The sequence below is a fragment of the Atractosteus spatula genome, chromosome 11 (assembly GCF_055471065.1).
Source record: "Atractosteus spatula isolate fAtrSpa1 chromosome 11, fAtrSpa1.hap1, whole genome shotgun sequence".
NCBI classification, from domain to species: domain Eukaryota; kingdom Metazoa; phylum Chordata; class Actinopteri; order Semionotiformes; family Lepisosteidae; genus Atractosteus; species Atractosteus spatula.
Genome location: NC_142716.1, coordinates 32,726,014 through 32,746,504, shown reverse-complemented (window position 1 = coordinate 32,746,504; position 20,491 = coordinate 32,726,014). Strand labels below are relative to the sequence as shown.

Sequence of the window (20,491 nt, the reverse complement as noted above, 5' to 3'; positions counted from 1 at the left end):
ACACTCTCAGGGACTCCCACTAACAATCCCACAGGTAGTCAGGCAAGATTAAGCTGCGGAGATGTGAGAGTGCCCATACAAAGTGCTCTTTCACTGGAGAATGGCCATGCTTGAGGCATGCCAGAGGCTCTTCCCTTTATATTCAATCAACAACGAATAACAGCAAAAGAGCACCTGTGATGATTGCTAAAAAACACAGGCTATTTTCAAAGGCAGCACACTGAAAAATGAATGATGATGAATGTTTGCAAAGCAGCATGTTTCTCCACTCTACGAGTCAGCATTGACCCCTTTTCTAAGAGACAACATGCCCAGAGAGAAGGCAGAAAGTACAGAAGCTGCTTGCTAGCTCTTAATAAGAAAGGTGCTTACCACTAAAGGTTTACAGATGCCCAGGTGGACCTTCCCAGGAGGCACTGATTTGAGCACCTCCACTGCCTCTGGCAGGGTGCATCTGTCCAGGTGAGTGTCATTGACGAAGACCAGCCTGTCTCCCGGCAGGATCCCCCCATTGCACTCAGCCACCCCTCCTGGCACCAGGGACCGGATCACTATCACAGAGCGTCTCAGATCTTCGGGATCCTGTAGAGGGCACCAGAGACCACCGCAAGCACGTCAGCTTCACACAGCCGTACAAAGAGCAGCCGCAGCTGCCAGAACCCACTCTCCCACAGAAGGAGAGAAAGCAGAAATCAGCTGCAAGCATGGGCCAGGAGGAGGCCTGATTACTGCCAGCTATAGCACTGAGAGACTTTCGCCTAATCCTGAAAGGCAATCATAATGTATTGTTTAAAAAATATTAAACAGAAGGGGTTGTAACGATAGGGTTTTTCTCTCCATGAGCCCTAGCTGAAAACGTTTAAAATTTCATTTTCTGCTTTCGATTTCTGCAATGCATATTTGAAAAGGGGCATGAGTACAGTAAATCTTTGGGCCCCCGTAAAGCAGGGCTTTAACATATGTTTGGACTTTTTGAGCACAGACTTTGAACATCATCCTTTTCTCAATTGGACAAAACTTGATTTCTTTGCAGTTCCTTCTTTATAGTACGGGGCAACATAAACTGGGTTCTGGAAGCTAATGACATAGTTCTATGTGTTACTTGAAATGCTATGCAAAAACGAGTGCATTTAAGTAACTAATATTTCCATCAGCGAAACACTAAAGACTAACCTGCCTTAATGATGTATTAGAAGGCACTACACTTGCTCTGCTTTAACATTTCCAGAGTAATTACTTGTTGTAGGGTTGCCAACTGGCCTTAGATCAGCTAGACATTTTCAGACAGGTTTTTCACCTCAATCAAAGCACATCAGCACTGAAGTGCAACATTAATCCTTCTCTATATTTCCCTAGGCATCATTAAAACAAATCCACACTATTGTTAAATGAAAAAAAAAAGTTATATTTCACAGTATATAAACAGTGTAGTGTATACACAGTTTATTAGATATTTGGATTTGCAGTATGTCTTATTTTACTGCACTTTTATTTAAAGTTTATAAACTTGGCTTTGGCCTGTTCATTTACTCTCCTAGATGTCAGTAATGCTGATCAGCTGTTCAGATCATCTGAAAGATTTTGTTGACAAAAAGAATAAACCAATGATGTAATTTGTTTCAGTCCTTTCTCAAAAAGTCTGGCTGATCTGGAGCCAGTTTGGAAACCCTCATTTGTTGCTATATTGGACAGTCAAAGTCACGTTGCTTTTCTGCCTCAACAAAACAGTCATCTGACTAACGAAAGCATTAATGCAATTCTAATGCACTATGAAATCCTACTGTAATAGAACACAGGCCATGCTCAGAAGGGGTTAGCCTTTTTCTATAGAGTCAACCCTTCTGAGGGATCTCTGCTTTGTACTGGAGGCATTCAGCATAACAATAGAGTTAGAAAATGGGAACACAAAAAAAGTTACAAGCAAGGGGAGGCCATTTGGTTTGAGAGTATTTTCCTGGTCCAACACTTCTGTTAAGCCATTTCTTAAGTGTTACTATTGAGTCAACATACTGGTACGGAAATGTAGACTACCACAACTCTCCATGTAAAGAAATGTCTTCATTCTTGAATACTCTGAAATGTAATCCCAATTATACAGCTGTGGATCTTGACGAGGCACTCTTGGTTAATCATCAATTTCTTTCTTGTTCCTGGCTAATAAGATTTGGGTTCAATGCATAGTCTGTCTGCATGAGAGACATTAAAAATTAGGCTTGCTCATGCACATTGTACTGCCTCTTGAGCAGCAGCAACTTTCTTGTAGTTTAGCGGTCAACACTGAAAACAATATACCAAGTGAGGTCCAACTTCCAGGATTTAAATCCTATGGTTATGCATCTAATTATTCCCTTGGCTTACTGGTTATAGCTTCTCCACATTCATGCAGATAAGGAAAATGTTGTCTCCCAAGTCTAAAACAATTAAGCAAGTCCTAGGTCTTTCACATATTACACACGCACACTGCACTTTCCAGTTCAACGACACCCATTTTAGACTTGCAAAGCACCCTCCGGCTTGCTGCATGCATAGCCACACATCAGGATGGCCGAGTGATCTAAGGTTCTGAGTCTTGGTCTCTTCCGGGGGCATTGTTTCAAATGTTAGTCCTGATATTCTCACAGCTCAGTTTTGCCTTACATTTATTCACATTAAATTTCATTTGCCAGGTATCTCAATAGCCTGGAATCTCAACTCTTGCACTGCGGATACAGTGTTTGCAGCTCCACCCATTTTTGCATCATGTGCAAATGTGGCACCATTATAAACGATACCCGAGTCGAGACCATTGAGTTATTCATCACTCACTCTATTTAATATCTTTGATTCACCAGCTTGTTGAATTAGACTTTTGTTGACCTGTTTCTGCACTCAGTCCTTGGCTTCAGAAAGTCAACTATCAGCGCTGGGATTGCGGATTACACATCCCAAACTTTGTAAGGACCTTAAAGCACATTTTAAAATAGTCCCCCAAAACAGAAATCCCAAATAAATTCACCTGGGATTAAGATCTCACCTTTTAAAAACAACAAAAGACATGGGAACCCCCATGAGCAGACCTGGGAACTACTACGGTAAAATTGGGGAAAATACAGTGATCCCCATAGTACTGTAGTTCTCTTTAAAACCTCTGTTTCCGCACTATGAATAACATTTTCATTCATGCACAGTACCATGATTTCCCACATTTGTTTTGAGCAGTCATCTCTCATGCATCAAAAGATTTCTGAAATTCCGTTTAAAAATATATATTAGGTCACACCCTTGAGTTACCCATGTGAGCAGTAATTTTCTCAAAGAAATCTAAATGATCTAACAACGTAATGTAATAGGAATGTAGGCCACATTTACTTCACATGCTTTTTTTATTTTAAGTTGAAATTATGTTTTAGAATTTTGCCTGTAATCAAGCTAAAGAGTGATCAGTGATCAGTCTGTAAATTACTTGCTGCGTTTTGTTCCTCCCTTCTCTGAACAGGTATTACATTTGTGAATCTCCAATCAGTAGTCACATCCCCTGCCCTCAGTGTCAAATGAATTATACAAATTGCCTGAATCAGTCGCTCATTAGGATAATTTACCCTGCTCCCTTTAACATGTCATGTTTACACTGGAAATCATTCAGAACTGAATGAAACAGTCTTTTTACCTGTGGCATGTTATCCTAAATATCCTATTCCCACTTGTATCCCTAAAATAATTAACTTCTTCCGTTCTATATTTAAAGTTACTGCAATTTGGAATAAAAATGTAAAAAACATTGATTGCATGCATTGATTTTAGTCAGTTTTTAATGGTTTACACTGTTACAGGCAACACACCTAATTTAGTTGGAGTGTCTGACCTGCAGTCATATGTTACTAGTCATGTTAAAAATGCTTAAATCAAGCACTATACAAGAACTAAAAATTAGTGTCAAGGTGCAAGGATGCTATCTGAATTAATTTCAGACAGTACTCTTACACATTGACAATAATTTTTTACACCTTTTATTTTGTTAAATCGACTATCTGGTCCCAAAACCCATTATTTATAGAGACATTATTTTAAGAGATGAGACATAAGACTATGTCTGTTTAATTAAGAAGGTTAGCTCACTTTCAATACCTTCTTCAGATTTCAAATTCAGATGAAATGCCCTTCCATTGAAAATAAATATTCAGTTGAATACTGCAAGGGAAGACAAATGGCTAAATATCCCTGGTAAATTAAGGACCGGAGTGAAGAAGAAAAAAGGAAAGAAAACAACAGGCATGTTTCTGTCTCAAAAAGATGAAGTATAAATGATCAGGCACAATGGAGTTCAAAGCTGGGTGAGCTGGTGTTGAGGAGAAAATGAACTATTCCTTTTCCATTGGTGTGCGTGAAGTGCTTACTGTCATCACAGCTAGTACTGCTTATAATTTCAACCGACAGCTTCTTTGGAAACTATAGTACATGAAATGTGTATTCTTGTTCCAAGTCAAATACTTGGAAGTTCACATCATCGTCACTCCTTTGCATTCACTACATGGCCTGCTCCTCTCTTACACAGCTATGACAGGCCCCTAACCACAATCGCACCAAAACTCCCTGCAATGAAAGGCAAATTTATTGGCTTCAACGTACAAGTGGACTTCCTGCTTCAATTGATTGATTTGACACACCTTTACCGGCATTTTCAAAAACAGTCCATGTGCTGAGAGCTGCTGGTACAGGCCTTCGATGGGATACAGCTCACAAATGCACTTTTAACAGGACAGTTGTAAACAGCCTACTGGTACTTGTGTGCAATATGTTACACGTTGAAAGGTTTGTTAGCTTAGGGACCCAGTCATCCCAAGCCAGGGCAGCAGCTTGCTTCACATTCTGCAATAGGAGGAAATACAGCCTTGAGCTCTGCAGCTCCACGTGTGCCTGTTTGATGTTTATTCACTCATTTCAAGGCAGCCCGTTGTGTAGTGTATGTGAGGAGTCATGCAGTCGCTTAATTGTTTTCTGCTTGATGCAGTTCTCTGAAACAGACACTCTTGTATGCTAGGGACAGAAATTGGTTGGGTTTTCACAGAGCACAACCAACCCTAGGCAGCCACTGAAAAACGTAAGGAAATTAATACGAAATTAAAATCAAGTCAGTCCAAAGCCAGGTATTTGTCACTGTCTTCTGAAACTGCGAGTGGAATCTTTTCAAGATTTGCAAGTTGTCATTTATGGCCTTAAAGGAAGACCAGAGAGTAAGACAACATGGTTTCAAGGATTATTGTATTACTTCTGGGGGACTAGTTTTGTAAAGGTTTCACTGAGAAGCAGGGTTAAAAAACAGTACTAACTAAACTAAAATGATTTGTCCTACACAAAAAAAATCTATCTGTATTTTGAGCTAGACAAAATTGTAAATTTTATAATTTATACATTTTATAATTAAAATGAAATGTACATTACTGAACTAATAATTCCAATTATCTGAAACAAATCTAACACTGACGATTAATATCATACATAAATAATTCCAAAACATCATAATCAATCGTAACAGAAAAGCAATCCCATTTGCCCATCCATTAGTCATGAACAGTATCTTCAACAAAAATACATTTTGTCAAGTTGGGTAGTAGGAAAAATGTTTTCTTGCTCACACTGGTGGCAGACAGCAGATTCATGAGAATGAAGCCTGAGCTCAAACATTCAGGACCAGCAGCTTGCTGAAATAACTCCATTCCAAACCCAGTAAATACTCGTGTCAGCAGTACGATCACAAACTCAATCATGTCCTGAGCAGGCAGGGCCATAAAACTGAGAGTCAGCTATGATTTCATGTGCTTTACAATATATTTGATGACCCATATGGGCTAATTTTATGTAACGAGCGACAATATAAAGCGATTAATAAATGGTTATTTAGTTATAAAATCAATCCTGAGTTACCATAATTACATAGACAATTTATACGTCCATATTAAGGATTTTTTTAGTCTCCCCAGAACTGCTTTACTGCATTTCACCTGCATGAAAGACTGAGACAAAACAGTCTCCAAAGCTGGGTTTCTGTTTCCTGAACCTGAGGACTTGGTAATACATTTACTAAATCTCAGATTCACTAAATTAAAAATGTAATGTACCCACTGGCCAAAATATTAGGAGCAACTAGTCAATAGATCAGGGGTGACCCAATTAAGTCAGTCTTACAGGTGACCTGGTTTTAAAAACTGGCACCTCCTGTGCCAGTTTTTAAAACCTGATGAATAAGCAAGCAAGCAATCTCCACCTGGATGATGCATCGACAGTCAAAGTGTGTCAGTATGCTCACCACACATACAGCTACTGTATCAGTGGAGAGGAAAACAGAGTAATGAGTCCAATTCATAGATGGAGATTATTAGGAGGCGATGGAGGAGATAGTTTTTGAAGAGTTGAGAGTAAGGTAATATAAGCTCAGTCACACAAGTAAAGAATCCTCCAGCAAAAACAAACATTTTGAGATCGAAGAGGAAATAAAAATTATTAACTGGGATGCTTTCTCTCTGGGAAGTGTAAGTAACTTTTCTTTGCAATGGTTTGTCCGTCTTATCTCTTATCACTGGAAGTAGCAGTATACAACTAATTATTAAAAATAATAAGATACAATTTGAAAATGAGGCTTTCCATTTCCCTGAGGAATTTTAGATCTCAGATGCCTTTGTGCTTCCTAATCTTTCATCAAAGTTTACTTAATTGAACTAAATCATTGTTGGTCAACTTCAGGGCTCCCTAGCCCTTAGCTGTCCACACTTTGGACGGTACTTTGGACAACATCTGGACTAAGGTTTTACAACATCCTTTTTATAGGGACTTCAAGATTTGATAAACAGCCACAAACAAGCCATTTGAAAGATAAAGTTATACATGTTTATTGAAGTTCAACCCTTCTACAGTGTGTACATCGTTCTATTGCTCAAATACTACAGTAATTGTTGAAAATCGTACGGGTAAAATAAATTGTTACCCACTTAGAGAGCAGTACATTATGGCTGACTAGCATGCACAACTAAATCCTGATTTCTCCAGGGACTTTATAATATATACAAGTACTGACAACACTATGACAGTCTGATCTGTATTCTTTCTTTGAGCATGTGTGCACCCATTTATAAGCAGCTGGTCTAGCTCACTGAGGAAGATTGTAGCTTTCCTCTCAAGTGAGTTGCTGAAAAATAAACACCTTAAATTTAAGGGCCACTTTAGACTTAACATGCACAGAGCCTACATAATGTACACAGTATCAGAGAACAACGCATTTATCCTCTAGGACGAGCTGCATCAAAAACAATCACCGAGCGAAACAAGAGCAGCCACATCACCCTGCAACTCAGAACTGGCAACCCACAGAAGCTCAGCAGGTGTGAGCCTGGTCAGTACCTGGATGGGAGACCTCCAGGGGAGCGCTCACCCAGCTTCCTGGCTAAATTTCCCATTACCAATCATGGCCTCCTAATAATCCCCATCTGTGAATTGGCTTCATTACTCTGCTCTCCTCCCTAGCTGATGTGTAGTAAGCGATCTGGCGCACTATGGCTGCCGTCGCATCATCCAGGTGGGGCTGCACATTGGTGGTGGTGGAGGGGAGTCCCCATTATCTGCAAAGCGCTTTGAGTGGAGTGTCCATAAAATGTCAAGTCACCTCCTGTTTGAGACCATGGCAAACTATCCAACATTAGAAATGTCTAGAGTATTAATGAAGCCCACTTATAAGAAAAGACTTTTCCAAATGGGACAACAGTCTCAGAAAAGACTAGGTCACACTGAGAACAACGGTGAGCTTGCCTTTTCATTCTCTATTGCTGTAGGTGTGCAAAAGCCAGATGACGAAAAAAGCACGTCTGTTGGGGTAAACACGAAGGTCATTAACAAAAAAAGCTTGTCATCAACCTTCACTGCTTTTAAAAACAAACAGCTAAGATAAAAGCTTTACAGTGACAGTGATGTAAGGGTTCTCTGAAACTCATTAAGGGGTGCAGATGTGCTGTGAATTCCTCCTACATTGCGTATGACTATTGCTCGTTTTTGGACTAGGACACGGCGTGACACCTTCGCAGTGGACAGAGTACAGCTCCTTGCCCATTATCCTACCTTGTGGGCAGCTGGGAGGAGGAAGATGGAGGAATCTGAACAGAGGCTCTTTCAGAACGCACTCGCACAACAGGAGCCTGGAGGCTTTGCTACCTACGTCAGGGAAGAGCTTAATACTTAATACTGTTTTCCAAGTTTCCCTTTCAACTTTCCATGGACAGTGCTGCGCTCTATCTAAGAGGAATGGTGGACCACTCAAACGATCTTCTGTACTCAGAGCCCTACAAAATTCACAGGTTCAATTCACAAGATGGAGTTTCCTGTCGGAAAACTTAAAACAGTCATGAAACCACACCAATTTAACTGGTCGGAATAATCTGAACCATAATTAATCAATTAGTTGCCAATTCTAAAACATCCCCAATTACAGTCATTCTACAACATACTGTATGCATTCAAGCACAAAATGTCTAAATCTCACCTGATTGCCGTCTGGTCTAAAATGATTGGTCTTATATGACACACGCAGAATGAAAGACACAAATATACTATAAACTATGTGGTGGACACCACTGATGGTTCATTAAGCTATCATGATTTCAATACAATAAATAGCATATTCCTGTGCACAAACATTTCAGTATCAGAAACAGCAGACGGCTACTGGCCCTGTGTCAATACAATGCAGTTTAAGGATAAAACTGAACTGTTGAACTGGGATCAACCTGACAAGAAATAGCTCAGTTAATTAAGAGCATTTCAACTACTAATGTATTTGCTTTCCCTATTAGTTACACTCTTTAATGGCCCTATTTCCTTTCAGAAAATGCACACTTGGCCTTGAACATTCCTCAGCAGGGCCCACTGTGTTGAAATGTTCAAATACTTTATTATGAGTTTGACTGTAAATCTCAATTTTCCAAGCTGGGTAATTACTTGACCCTCCTGTAATATTGGTTTAAAAAGTCATCCGTTCTCCTCTGTGTACTGTTCCCTAAATTGTTCCGACTACAATTCCAGGGATATACTTTCCACCGGCTCTTTCAAAAATTGTGATCCTCAAACTTAGCTGGCAAACATATCAACAGAAAAATCAACGGTTCAGAAGTGTTGCGTTTCTCCCTGGACTAGAACGAAAATGACATACGTTCTCTAAGAGTATAGTATGTGCCAACCTTTGTTCAATCTGTTCATTACCCAACAAAGATTATGTTGTTATGTTATTCTGATTATAAAGAGGGAGGCATAATGGCGCAGTGGGTAGAATTGCTGCCTCACAGTGCTGGGGCCCTGGGTTCAATTCCAGACCTCAAGCTCTACTTGCATGGGGTTTTGATTTTCTCACAGGGTTTGCATGGATTTCCTCATATTGCTACATTGTCCTTCTATACTTCAAAGATTGCCTTGTGTAGGCTAATCGCCTTCTTGGAAAACTGGCCTTGGTGCGAGTGTGTGCATGTTTGCGTTTGTCTGCCCTGCAATGGACTAGCGTTCTTGTCCAGAGTGTATCCTGTCCTGCGCTTGTTGCTTGTTGGAATAGGCGCCGGCTTCCCTGTGGCCTGGACAGATGGATAATTTGGAGTGCGGGCTCCCTGTTTGTTCCCTACTGTAATTGTTATAACACCATACTTGTTATTTCTCCTACCTTATGTATGAGGGCAGATTAAATTCTTTTGGGAGAGGTGCAGGGTCTTTTAGCAGTGAATTCTTAGTTATTGACCCCTGTTTGAGTTAAATCCTTTAAACAAAATTCAAAATGGAGGGCTTAGTTGCAGAAGTAACTGTGGAATCTGTTGAGGGACTGTGCATCTGTGGCATCTGAAAACTGTTTTACATTAATGCTTCAGCTAAAAGACAGTAAGTACAAAATAAAAAAAATAATTTAACTTCTTACTTGTTGCAAGTCTTACTGAGTTCTGTGAAACTGGTGTTTTTTTAATTCAATTATTCTGTGCTATGGTATCACATACTGTAGATCCTGTAGGCATCACTCAGCTGATTACCAGGAAGAGTGCAGGCAGCACAAAAGACTGCAGCACAGTTTTTAAAACCATCCTTCTAAAAAACTGTTGAACCTGAGAAAGTCAAGGGGACGTGGAAAGGTTTTAATGTTGTATGTTGTACAGTCAATCGAGAATTTTTTCATCACCCACATACCACTGAAACCATCTCCCCCCATTTCACCTTGCTGGCAAATCAGCTTGAATGAGTCTTTTTACTAACAGTCCATCTTCACAGAAAACTCATCTGGAAGCAAAGGAAAATCCCCCAAAACAAAAGCAAAGGAATGAAAAGTCCAATATTGCACTACTGACTATGGGACTGCTGTATATTTATGGTGATTTTACCCCCAGTTAATCAATATATATAGTTCCAGTAGGTAGCTGCGTCAGCATGCGTAGGCTGTAAAGGAACAAGTAATAGGTTTATTCCATGGTGAAAAGAGAAGAAAGAAAACAACGTTTCGGCTGTGGAGCCTTCTTCGGGTATAAGCTTACACCCGCTGTGTTTTCTTTCTTCTCTTTTCAGCATGAAATAAAGAAATACATATATATATCTAAAATTGTACTTTAATGTATGTTGATCCTCATAAACTACTGTACTTGCTATTGTGCTATGTGGCTTATATTCTCCCAGACTTCATAATGTTGCTAATGCAGAACACATTTCTATTTAAACAAATTATAAACCCTGGAAAAAAAGCATCAGCTAGCTTCAAGCCAGAAAAAAAACAAAGATTTCATTCCCAGCTACAGAAATAAAACGGAACAGACTTCACAGTCTGTTTACGCGTCTGAGCACGCTCCCCTCTAAGGTCCCTCACTGCAGACACATCTTCGGAGCAGTGGTGACATCATGCCCAGCACTCCCTCCCTGCCTGTCCAGGGGGCTCCACTGTGGCTGCTCTGCCTGTGTTTAGAAATGACCTTAAAAAACCATTTAGTCCCAGTAGGCATCCTGCTGAATGTGGAAACCCGGCTCTGCTGAACCCCAGCCAAGCGAGCGCTGGAGAGACACGGCAACAAGGCTTCACGCTCCAGCTGGGATTAATCAGATGCTCGAGGTGCTGTGGGAAAGGCCAGCCCCAGACCAAGATGCCTTTTGCAGGGCAAACTGTGGAGCTGAGAGCTGGAGAAATGTGCGGTGCTTTTCTTGAGAAAAGAAATGACATGGTAAAGTGTACTGAGAGATACACATCTGCTCTATGCTTTATTTAATGGACTCAATATTCCATCATTCAAGTGACCTACTGTAGAAGGTGAGCAACATGGGGGAAAAAAAAGCTGAAGTTCTCCCTCTGGCTGCAAAAGACAAAGTGGCCACATTCTTACTGCCACAGACCAGAGAGAGGACCTCCTGAGAGAGAGGGCAGGCTCTGGACTCAGTGTTATGACAAATTGGAGATCTGGCAAAAATGAAGACTACAGTTGTGCCTGGCAGTTAAGCCCACTGTTTCTGACAAGTGGGCACAGGAAGGAAGACTGGGACTGACATCTGACAGTCCTGACTTTCGTGGCATGTGTCCTCAATATATTTGGAGAAATCAAGGCAAACATGTTTCACCTTAAAATGCCCTCCAAAGCACTGAATAAATCAAAGTGAAGAAATGTTAAAATGTGCCCCTATGTGACTTCTGCAAGTATCTGCAAAGCAGCATTTAAAAACCATGTTAAAAGCATTCACTGCAGAAGCATTGTTTTTCATCTACAAAAACCTCCAATATCCTGCTAGCGAGCTTTCTTTCCTAGTTTTCTTTTGAATATGTATATGACAAGTTAAGACCCATGTTCAAAGCTTTGTCAAAATCCTGTGAGAAAATCAATACTAATTAAGGCTTTATTAAACAAGGCAGTTAGGTAGGAGTCCAATTGTATGAACAGCAGAGAAATTAGCAGCTCTCAACAAAGTCTGCTCCGGGCTCAACCTGCTCGCTGGCGTGGCTTTGCTGACACAGCAGAAGTTAAACAGACTGAAACAAAGGCCAAATTAAACACTGTGCACAATGCATTCTGCACTATACTTTGGCTTTCTGATCTTTACCTATTAAACTGGAACAAGCTGTAGTGTTCAGCAAGATGTTTCAATTATCTATAATTCGTGGGGTCAACTGACATGATTTGCTTTGCAATGATACTAAAATGAAAGCTGATCCAAATGACAAACGCACTGAAAGCTAAAACTTCTTACTAATAAGGAGCATAAGAAGACACTTGCTTGTTTGTTTTCTTACTATAGAGAAAGCCAAGCAACCCATCTCAGTCATATACAATAGTTGCTACCTACTGATTCCACTGCATTTTTTAAAAAGATTTTAACAAGTGGGTCTTAAGTACCATCCTTCTACAGTACATGCAATTCTTTGGAATTAGCATGGCAGTGGGGTTCCTTGGAAGACTCCAGACTTCAACCACAGCATGCTGAATTGCCAATATACCACCACCTTCAGCATCCTCCTTAACTCTGGTCAAAGCATCTACAGCAGCTTAAGCAAATGTTTTTTCTACACCTAATTTTAAGCTTAAAAGCAACATGCTAACAAGTGCTTCACAAGTTTCCAATCTCTTGCCTAAGACTTCGGAATTTTGCCAGAACATTCCTGCAGCATTACCGCACCTATCATTTGACTGATAAATCGTAACCTTTTTTTGTGTTTAAATTAAAAACACTATTGGTGTTGCACTAAAATCCCCCCAAACTGCACAGATTTTCATGTGAGCAATTTGTGCATCAGAGATATTTTTCAGGAAATGAGATTTTAATCTCTGGTACCACTGGTATCAAACAACAATTACTTCAAAAAAACAAAATTTGCAGCTATGTACTATTTTATGATAACATCCAATAACTTTAGCTTTAACCGTACAGGAAAACAATACAGCACTGGCAGGCACGTCTAATACAAATACAGAGAAAACAGAAGAGAAAAAGAATAGGTATCCTTCAGCTAATAAGCAGACCAAGACCTTAACTGATTCTTATAGAATAAGAGACTGCCTTTTGTGGATTAACACTGCCAAACATTCTTCCAAGCAACACAACAATTTGGTTTCTGAGCAACAGTCTATCTTAGGGGGTCAGGAAGGGCAGTCAAACACTACCTATTCTTTTTCAATATCATGGTACGTGGCTTCACAATATAAATATACCTGAGCAATAAAAATGTAGCTTCTGAAAACTGACAAAACATGACGGAAGGTGTTTAAAAAGGTTATGAATGTTGTTATTGAAAACCCAACCTTTCAACTTAATAGACCTGCTTTTTTGCCCTCTTTCGCCCTGGTTTACTTCTCAAGCTATGGAGAATTGTACCCTCAGAGGAAAAGAATTCTAACAGTCCAATCTGCTCTAGGCCTTTGTGGCTAGATGTGTTCTTTCAGTTCTTTTTTCACTCTAACTTCCCGGTAAAATGAATATGACAAGAACTTTCAAGGCAGCGTATACAACATAATTAAAAACAGATCCAAATGGGACACAGAAAATGGAGCCTGCAGCCAAGCCTTAATAATGATTCCGTTCAAGCCACTCCTAGACCACATTCACTTAACTTCAAGTCCATTTCATACTTACATTTCTATGTAATCATTGTGAAGCTATTTCAGCAAAGAAAGAACACTTGGGCAGCGCTCAAATTTACAGTTGTTTGGTCATTGCTTTCCCCTTAAAACATTTTTGACATTTCACATGTACAGGTAGTGCATAACAAATGAAAACACCTGGGTAAATGAAAGACATTTGAAGTAGAGTGAAAGAAAGCGCTTCCATATATTGTGGCCAATGCATTAATTTAACAAAAACTCAACATGTTTTGGGTGATGTACCAAAATGCCGGACAGGCCTGGTTGCCTATATGAATTGATAGCTTGGCTGCAAGAGGAGACCTTTGCGATTTTGAAAGTAAAGTGATTGTTGGGATGTGTGTGGCAGGAGCTCCGGTGAACAAGACACCTCAACTTGCTGATGGACCATGAGCAACAATGTCTAAGGTGATGTGACCATGGAATTCCAAAGGAAAGACATAAGCAGCAAAGAGCAACTGTAGGTATAAGCACATACTCCAGAACTGTGATATCCATGCATTAATTTGACATGGCAAGACAGATAATACACTGCTCATAATACTGTACATGAGCAGCCAGTTCAATCAAAAATGATCTAAGAAGACCTCCACAGAGCAAGATTTCACAGTCATTTTGCAGAATCTGTTCATCTGTTGGCATTGTAGGTTCACAAATCCAGTTTTGCAACAAACTCAGGCAATGGACAACTGAGCATCCTTCACCATGTCCATAATACGTGCATACATCTCTTGGGCACCAACCGAAAGAACTCTACTTCCCTGTGTGATTTTCGGGGTCTGTCTTGAGTTAGGAGGCATTAACCAGGATGAAAACTACAAAAAGCAAAATAAGAACCACTGCAGAGAGATGAGGCATCTCAAAATCAACAATATGGGATATCTTGAAAAGAGAGAAAATGAAGAAGGAGCACTCAATCAGAAAAGACCAGGTCATCCAAGGAAGGTGACAGCAGGTAATGAAAAATCATCAGAGCTGTTAAGAAAAACCCTACAAAAACAGCCAAAGAAATTCCAGACAACAATCTGCAGAAGGCAGGAGTTGAAGTATTTCAATTCACTATATGCAGTGTTGAAGACTTGACATGAGAATTTCAAGGGCTACATTGCAAGACGCAAACCTCTCATCAGCACTAGAAACAGAAAGGGCAGATCAGAATTTGCAGAGAAGATGAGCCACAACAGTTGGAACAAAGTTTTATGAAAATATTACTAAACACAACATCTGAAAAGCATGGTAGGTTTTGACCGATACTGAAATAGTTGATATGGTGTAGGGCTGCTTTCTTATCCAGCCGGTCAGTGCACTAACAAGGGAAAGTTCCAAGATGTTTTTTCTTACAAATGCAGAATTTCATAAATTTCTTTTTTCATTTACACCCTCTGATTTGGAATTTCTGATTGTCAGTCTACTTGGCTGTACTGCTCAGTGCAAATGAGAACCCTCAGATGTGCCTGTTTATCAAGGTTATTTGTCATCGATGTGTTGTTAGCTCTGTAGTGTGTTACGGCACAACTGGAACAGCACCATATCTCTTACTGACATCCCTGTGGTAATGAAAACATGTCTGAAAGGTGTCCACAAGGAGGGCTCTGGGCCACACAGTCCCCTATGACCAGAGCCGTTCCTGAACAGTTTATTTATAACCACTGTCTTATCAGGTAACTTAACTAAGAACAAATTCTCATGTTCAATAACCAGGTCAGGAAGCTTCGTCCTTGACAACAGAGGCCAATGGACACAATTCAATTTAATAACAGGTAGATATAGAAAGCATCCATACAGCTGTGGATTATAAAGCCTTTATGAGTTTTAGACTGAGTTAAGGTCAAGGCATTACTTAATGTGCATTTAAACCACATATGCACCATGCAGCCATAATCAATTGGAGAAGCCCTTATATATCATTTTCAGAAAGGTTTGCATTATACTATGTGATTATTACCGTGATGAAAGCATAAAAAACAAATGTTTCATGGTATCGAGGACATTATTCAATCTAGGACATTATTTGATCTCAATACCCCACCACACATCTCAGGTATTCTACTTAAAGGAAATTCCTTCATCAATCTCCATTATTCTGCAAAGTACCAACAGACATCTTTTATCTGGTAACATTAAGGGCTTCTATCTGAATCCCTGTGGCTTCACTACAAAGCCAGCATTTCTTTTCAAATTTCACATGTCAGCATGGACTATTACTGTAATGATTCTGAGATCTAGAGTTCTATTATGTCAACCGTGGTAAAAACAATTGGAAATTAATGGTTGAGGCGGTTTAGCATTTTGCCAGGTGTCTTAAACACCCCAGCTGAGGAGACTCACACTGCAGGCCAGAAACCAGCACTACATGCTGAAACTATTTCCCAGCATTAGCTCACGGCTGCCATGGAAAGGTTCTTTCCAGGGCGATCACAGCTCTGAGCGGTGAAGCTTTTCATCCATCACATCAAACACAAAATCACACTTTGACTTTCCAAGAAAAATTTCTCCTCAAACCACTCTCACAGCTTCAAATAATGATAGGAGGAGGCGTAGAAGTGAGTACGAGTTGCACCAAATCCATTCCATGCTCAGGAACATTGCAGATGGACAAGTGGCTCAGTTGAAGTGAAGCAGGATTGACACCAGTCATCTTCTCCAATGAACAAATGGGGCATCCTAATCAGAGTTAAATGTGGTACCATGTAGATTCTTCAGAGCAAATAAAACATTTTTGTTGTTTTTTGTAGTATGGGCTCTACTGCCCATAGAAATACTTACACAGAATAGGGAAACACCATCTCACTGACACATCAATGCTTGTGCAAGTGTCCAAAACTGCCTTATCACAGATAAATGGAGAAATGAACATTGTCACTGCTGATCTGTTTTCAGTATCTGCCAAAAGAATGGACAGGCTATCTGATTGGGGAATGGTTTTCGGAGTTAAAGCAGTACATACTGTACCGTTGTGTGATCTGTTATTCAGGTGCTGGTTCTAATTTACACGTTTTCAAACACGTGTCTGTCTCTGCTGGAAAAACAATACTTTTCTATACACACCCTTAACTTAATCCTGGGCATTAATAATAATAATAAAAAATAATAATAATTCCTTTTCTGGACACTACACTCAAAGCGCTTTACAAGTAATGGCGACTCCCCTCCACCACCACCAATGTGCTATGGCAGCCATAGTGCGACAGAATGCACACATCATCTAAGATAATTGATAGATGGGGATTATGAAGAATCCCAGATTGGTAAGGGCCAATGGGAAATCTTATCTGAAAGATAGTGCCTTTTTACAGTGTAGTGTCCCTGTCACTATACTGGGGCATTAGGATCCACACAGACTGCAGGGTGAGTGCCCCCTAATGCCCCTCTAATACCTCTTTCAGCAGCAACCTTAATTCTTACCAGGAGGTCTCCCATCCATATGGCAATATCTCCCATATTCCTATAATATTTCATAAAATTAATCGGAGAACCTGCTATTCAGTAAGAAGACTGTGACCACAGTCTAGCAAGTAACACCCAGGTAATGTCTTAATGAGGCATCACATTTAATACTTTAAGTTTCCAATCTAACATTCACAAAGTTGAATACATTTTGTTACCAGAGGGATGAATAATGATCTTCTTCATATCACTTGACTCAGGATAAACTATAAATACCTCTATCCGTCGTGTGATGTGTCACGCTGCAAATGCAATATTTGTTGAAAACTTCAAGGCCCACCAAAGTTCAAATACCTGCTCAAGTGTTTCACTTCTGTCATTGGGAAGGGGTAAACCAGGGATTACATTTCTCCAGCTGTCTGGAATTAATACTTGTTAAGCAATGTTCTGAAAATAAGTAGTTTCCAAATGTTCCTTCTTTTTCACCTTCCTCAAGTTCCAGTGCAAACTGAAGATTTCAGATATGGCAAATTACAGTGTGAAGCCACCCGAGCAATTGACAAACCTGGTTTTCAGTATGACAGCCTAGGCTGTCAATCAGAGTTCCCCAGTGTATATTTAATGAGTGTGAATGACTTGACTGACACCTTGAGCTCTTTCACAGGGTCTAGCATACCTGTATGCATGCTAGTGAATACTTGCAGAATGCAGAGCATCTAACGTTTAATGTTCCTAGGAGCTAATTGGTCCCAGGACCTGATTCAAGCATTCATAATCTCAGGGCACTGGCTTCAACAACATTTATCAACATAAATCCTTTATAACAGAGAATAGATTAGCAGAGCATTAATAGACTGTCAGTAATTTTGGTAGGAATTAATCTAAAAAATGATTAATTCATCATTCATCTCACATTTATTAATTAACACCAAGTTCTTCTCATGCATTTGTAAAGTGCTATTTGCAACCCCCAAACTAAAGTATTACCAAGAAGGGCAGGCTAACGTCTAAAGCTTACCTTATCTGTAATAAGTGAATGGTAAGTGGGTTGAAGTTTGTAATCAATCTGTTTTTTTGGCTTTATTGGGTCAACTCTCTTTATGTTAGTTTTCTGAAAAGGTTAGTAAACCACAGTGTTTCTCGAACCACAACAAGCATTGAAAGTGTCCCAAATACTTGTATGCCTCATGCTAACCCAATGAAAATGTGCTTATACTTTCAGCTCACAATGTTAAACCTCACTCACCGTCAAGCAACTCAAATCTCATCCTTTTCTAGTATCATGCATATTTGTAGTAGTATAATACCGTCGTACAGCAAATTGTAACTATGAATTCAGTAATTACAAATATCCAAAAAATGGTTTTAAGTGCATTCTTTAAAAAACGTACTTCAAAATGTAGACATTCTGGCAATATATTGTAAGTAATTAAAAGTACTAAAATGTAACCATAACATTTTCAAAGGGCCTTCAGAAATATTACAAAACAACTGCACTGTGTTCTTAAAATTGTTCTTAAAGGCTCCAGAAAGTTAATATACTGTACTACAGTATGTACAGTGCCTCAGAAACACTTCATTCTGCACCCGATTAACATGGGGTTGATGCTTTTAAATATATTTAGCAGGCAAGTTTAGGGTTCCAATATCTAGACGAGGGATACAAGGAGCAGGAAAAGGCAGGAGGTCCTTGGAAGACCAGGGAAACTTGTTCTAGTCCTAGGATTTGTCAGAAGACCATTTATAACTACTCTAGACAGAAGCCCCTAATCCAGTCATCTCTGGATTTCTGGACAGTCTTTGTTCTCAGGCTGAAGGGGTTTTAAGATTGAAGCAAGTAGGGAGGTGTGTGTGTGTGTCAGGGGGGAGATTTGGCATGAGATTTAACAAAATGCAATTTAACGTGAAACTGCAAGGGACTATTTATCCTGCATCCTCCCCCTCACTCCCCACTACCCCAACCAGCATCACCACCCCTTTGCGGGTGCTCAGCTGTCTAAAATCCATCACTATCATAGCAGGGCTTCAGCCGAAACTGATATCTTTCAAGTTTTAATCAGTTCTCGATGATGAATTGCAGGGCGATTTCCAGTGTTTTGTTCACTTTCCTTTTGTTTTACTCGGCCGTGATGAATGATCCGTGATTTAAATTACAAAGTGCTTAACCGCCCCGAAGAAAAGGATTACAGAACAGAAAACCTTTCCACATTTTTTTTTAAACAAAGCCGCTCATTTTGCTATGTGAGAGTTAAGAAAGCATCTCCTCCACATAGAGTACTAGGATTACAAAATGAGGAGCCCATTCAGAAATGGTGCTTCTCTCGACTCTCCATATATACTTCCAGACTCCTTCTAGTATCCCCCCTACAAAGTCTTCAAGAATTTGTAGATTTTAGTCCAATATACAATATTAACAACCTGGTGTTTGGTGAAAAGACTCAAAATTCCCTGCAAATATGCATTCCAGCCCTATTCTCACAATTATTGAGTGGTTACATGAAATTCCTCTGTTTCACTTTGGATAATGGGATTATCAGAGCAGATATTTTAAATGAGGTGGGTCTCTGCTCCTTCCGTGACTTCCAATCTCTAAATGGGTCCTCCTGGCTTCTCTTTCGATTTTACTTTCATCTCAGCTCTGCCTGTGCAGCTCCCCCGGGGGTAAGGGCTACGATTCTCATTCTGCATTCTCAGATTTTCTTGCTTTGTTTTGTACAATTAATTATTGTTTGGAAAACAGATTGGAATGCTACAAAGAAATTTACTGGGGCAATATAAATTCAACTGCAAAGTATAACAACCACTGAAGGATTGACTTGAACATTCTTCACAGAGCACACCTGATCTGATCCCTTGCTAGCACAATCCAAATCCTATCCCCTTTAGGTATGATTTGTGCATGTGGCACTCTGGGCAACACTGGGAGTGTCCAGAGGTGGTTAAATTTTGAAAACAGGTTGCCTCTTCTTTGTCCAATTATCTCATAATAAGTAAACATATTTATTAGTTTTTCCAGAGTTATTTGATCTCGCAGCAGCAGCAGCAGCAAAGACTTGGGTGTTCTGGCTTGGGTGTTGTCACCATGACTGAATAAATGTGACTGTTGAGTTTGAAGTCTTTGCATTCCCTTGTGTGTCTCCTGTTCCTTCTTCATACCTGCTCAGATCTAAGGTCCCAGCTGCAGCTGATGATGATCGCACTGTGTCCTGTGACACCTGTCTGATTCTTGCTTTAAGAAGGAAAAATCTTTTGGGTGGAGACGTGAAGGGACTGGGGTATCACCAATGGTGGTGAAAAGGGGTAGGGACCTTGTTGTATTACTGGTAATGTTCTTATTCTGTTGTTTTTTTTAATAATCTCTACAAATTGGGTCACCAAATTTTAGGTCCAGCAAATCCTCTCATAATCTCAGCCAGGAAGTGGCTTCTTTTTTGCCCAGCGATGTGTCCAACTCCAGCTGATCCATTCAGAGTTCAGGTTGAAAGACGTTGGATTAAACAGAACGG

The 20,491-nt window shown here is 39.9% G+C and overlaps 1 protein-coding gene across 4 annotated transcripts in view; it reads right to left on the bottom strand.

Annotated features, from left to right (window-relative positions):
* Window positions 1–20,491, bottom strand: part of patj (PATJ crumbs cell polarity complex component) — a 230,608-nt gene that overhangs the window by 156,435 nt on the left and 53,682 nt on the right. For all 4 annotated transcript variants that reach the window (XM_088927009.1, XM_088927011.1, XM_088927012.1 and 1 more), the window contains exon 17: window positions 373–582. In XM_088927009.1, coding sequence (XP_088783135.1) covers window positions 373–582 — 210 coding nt within the window. The remainder of the gene's footprint in view (window positions 1–372; window positions 583–20,491) is intronic.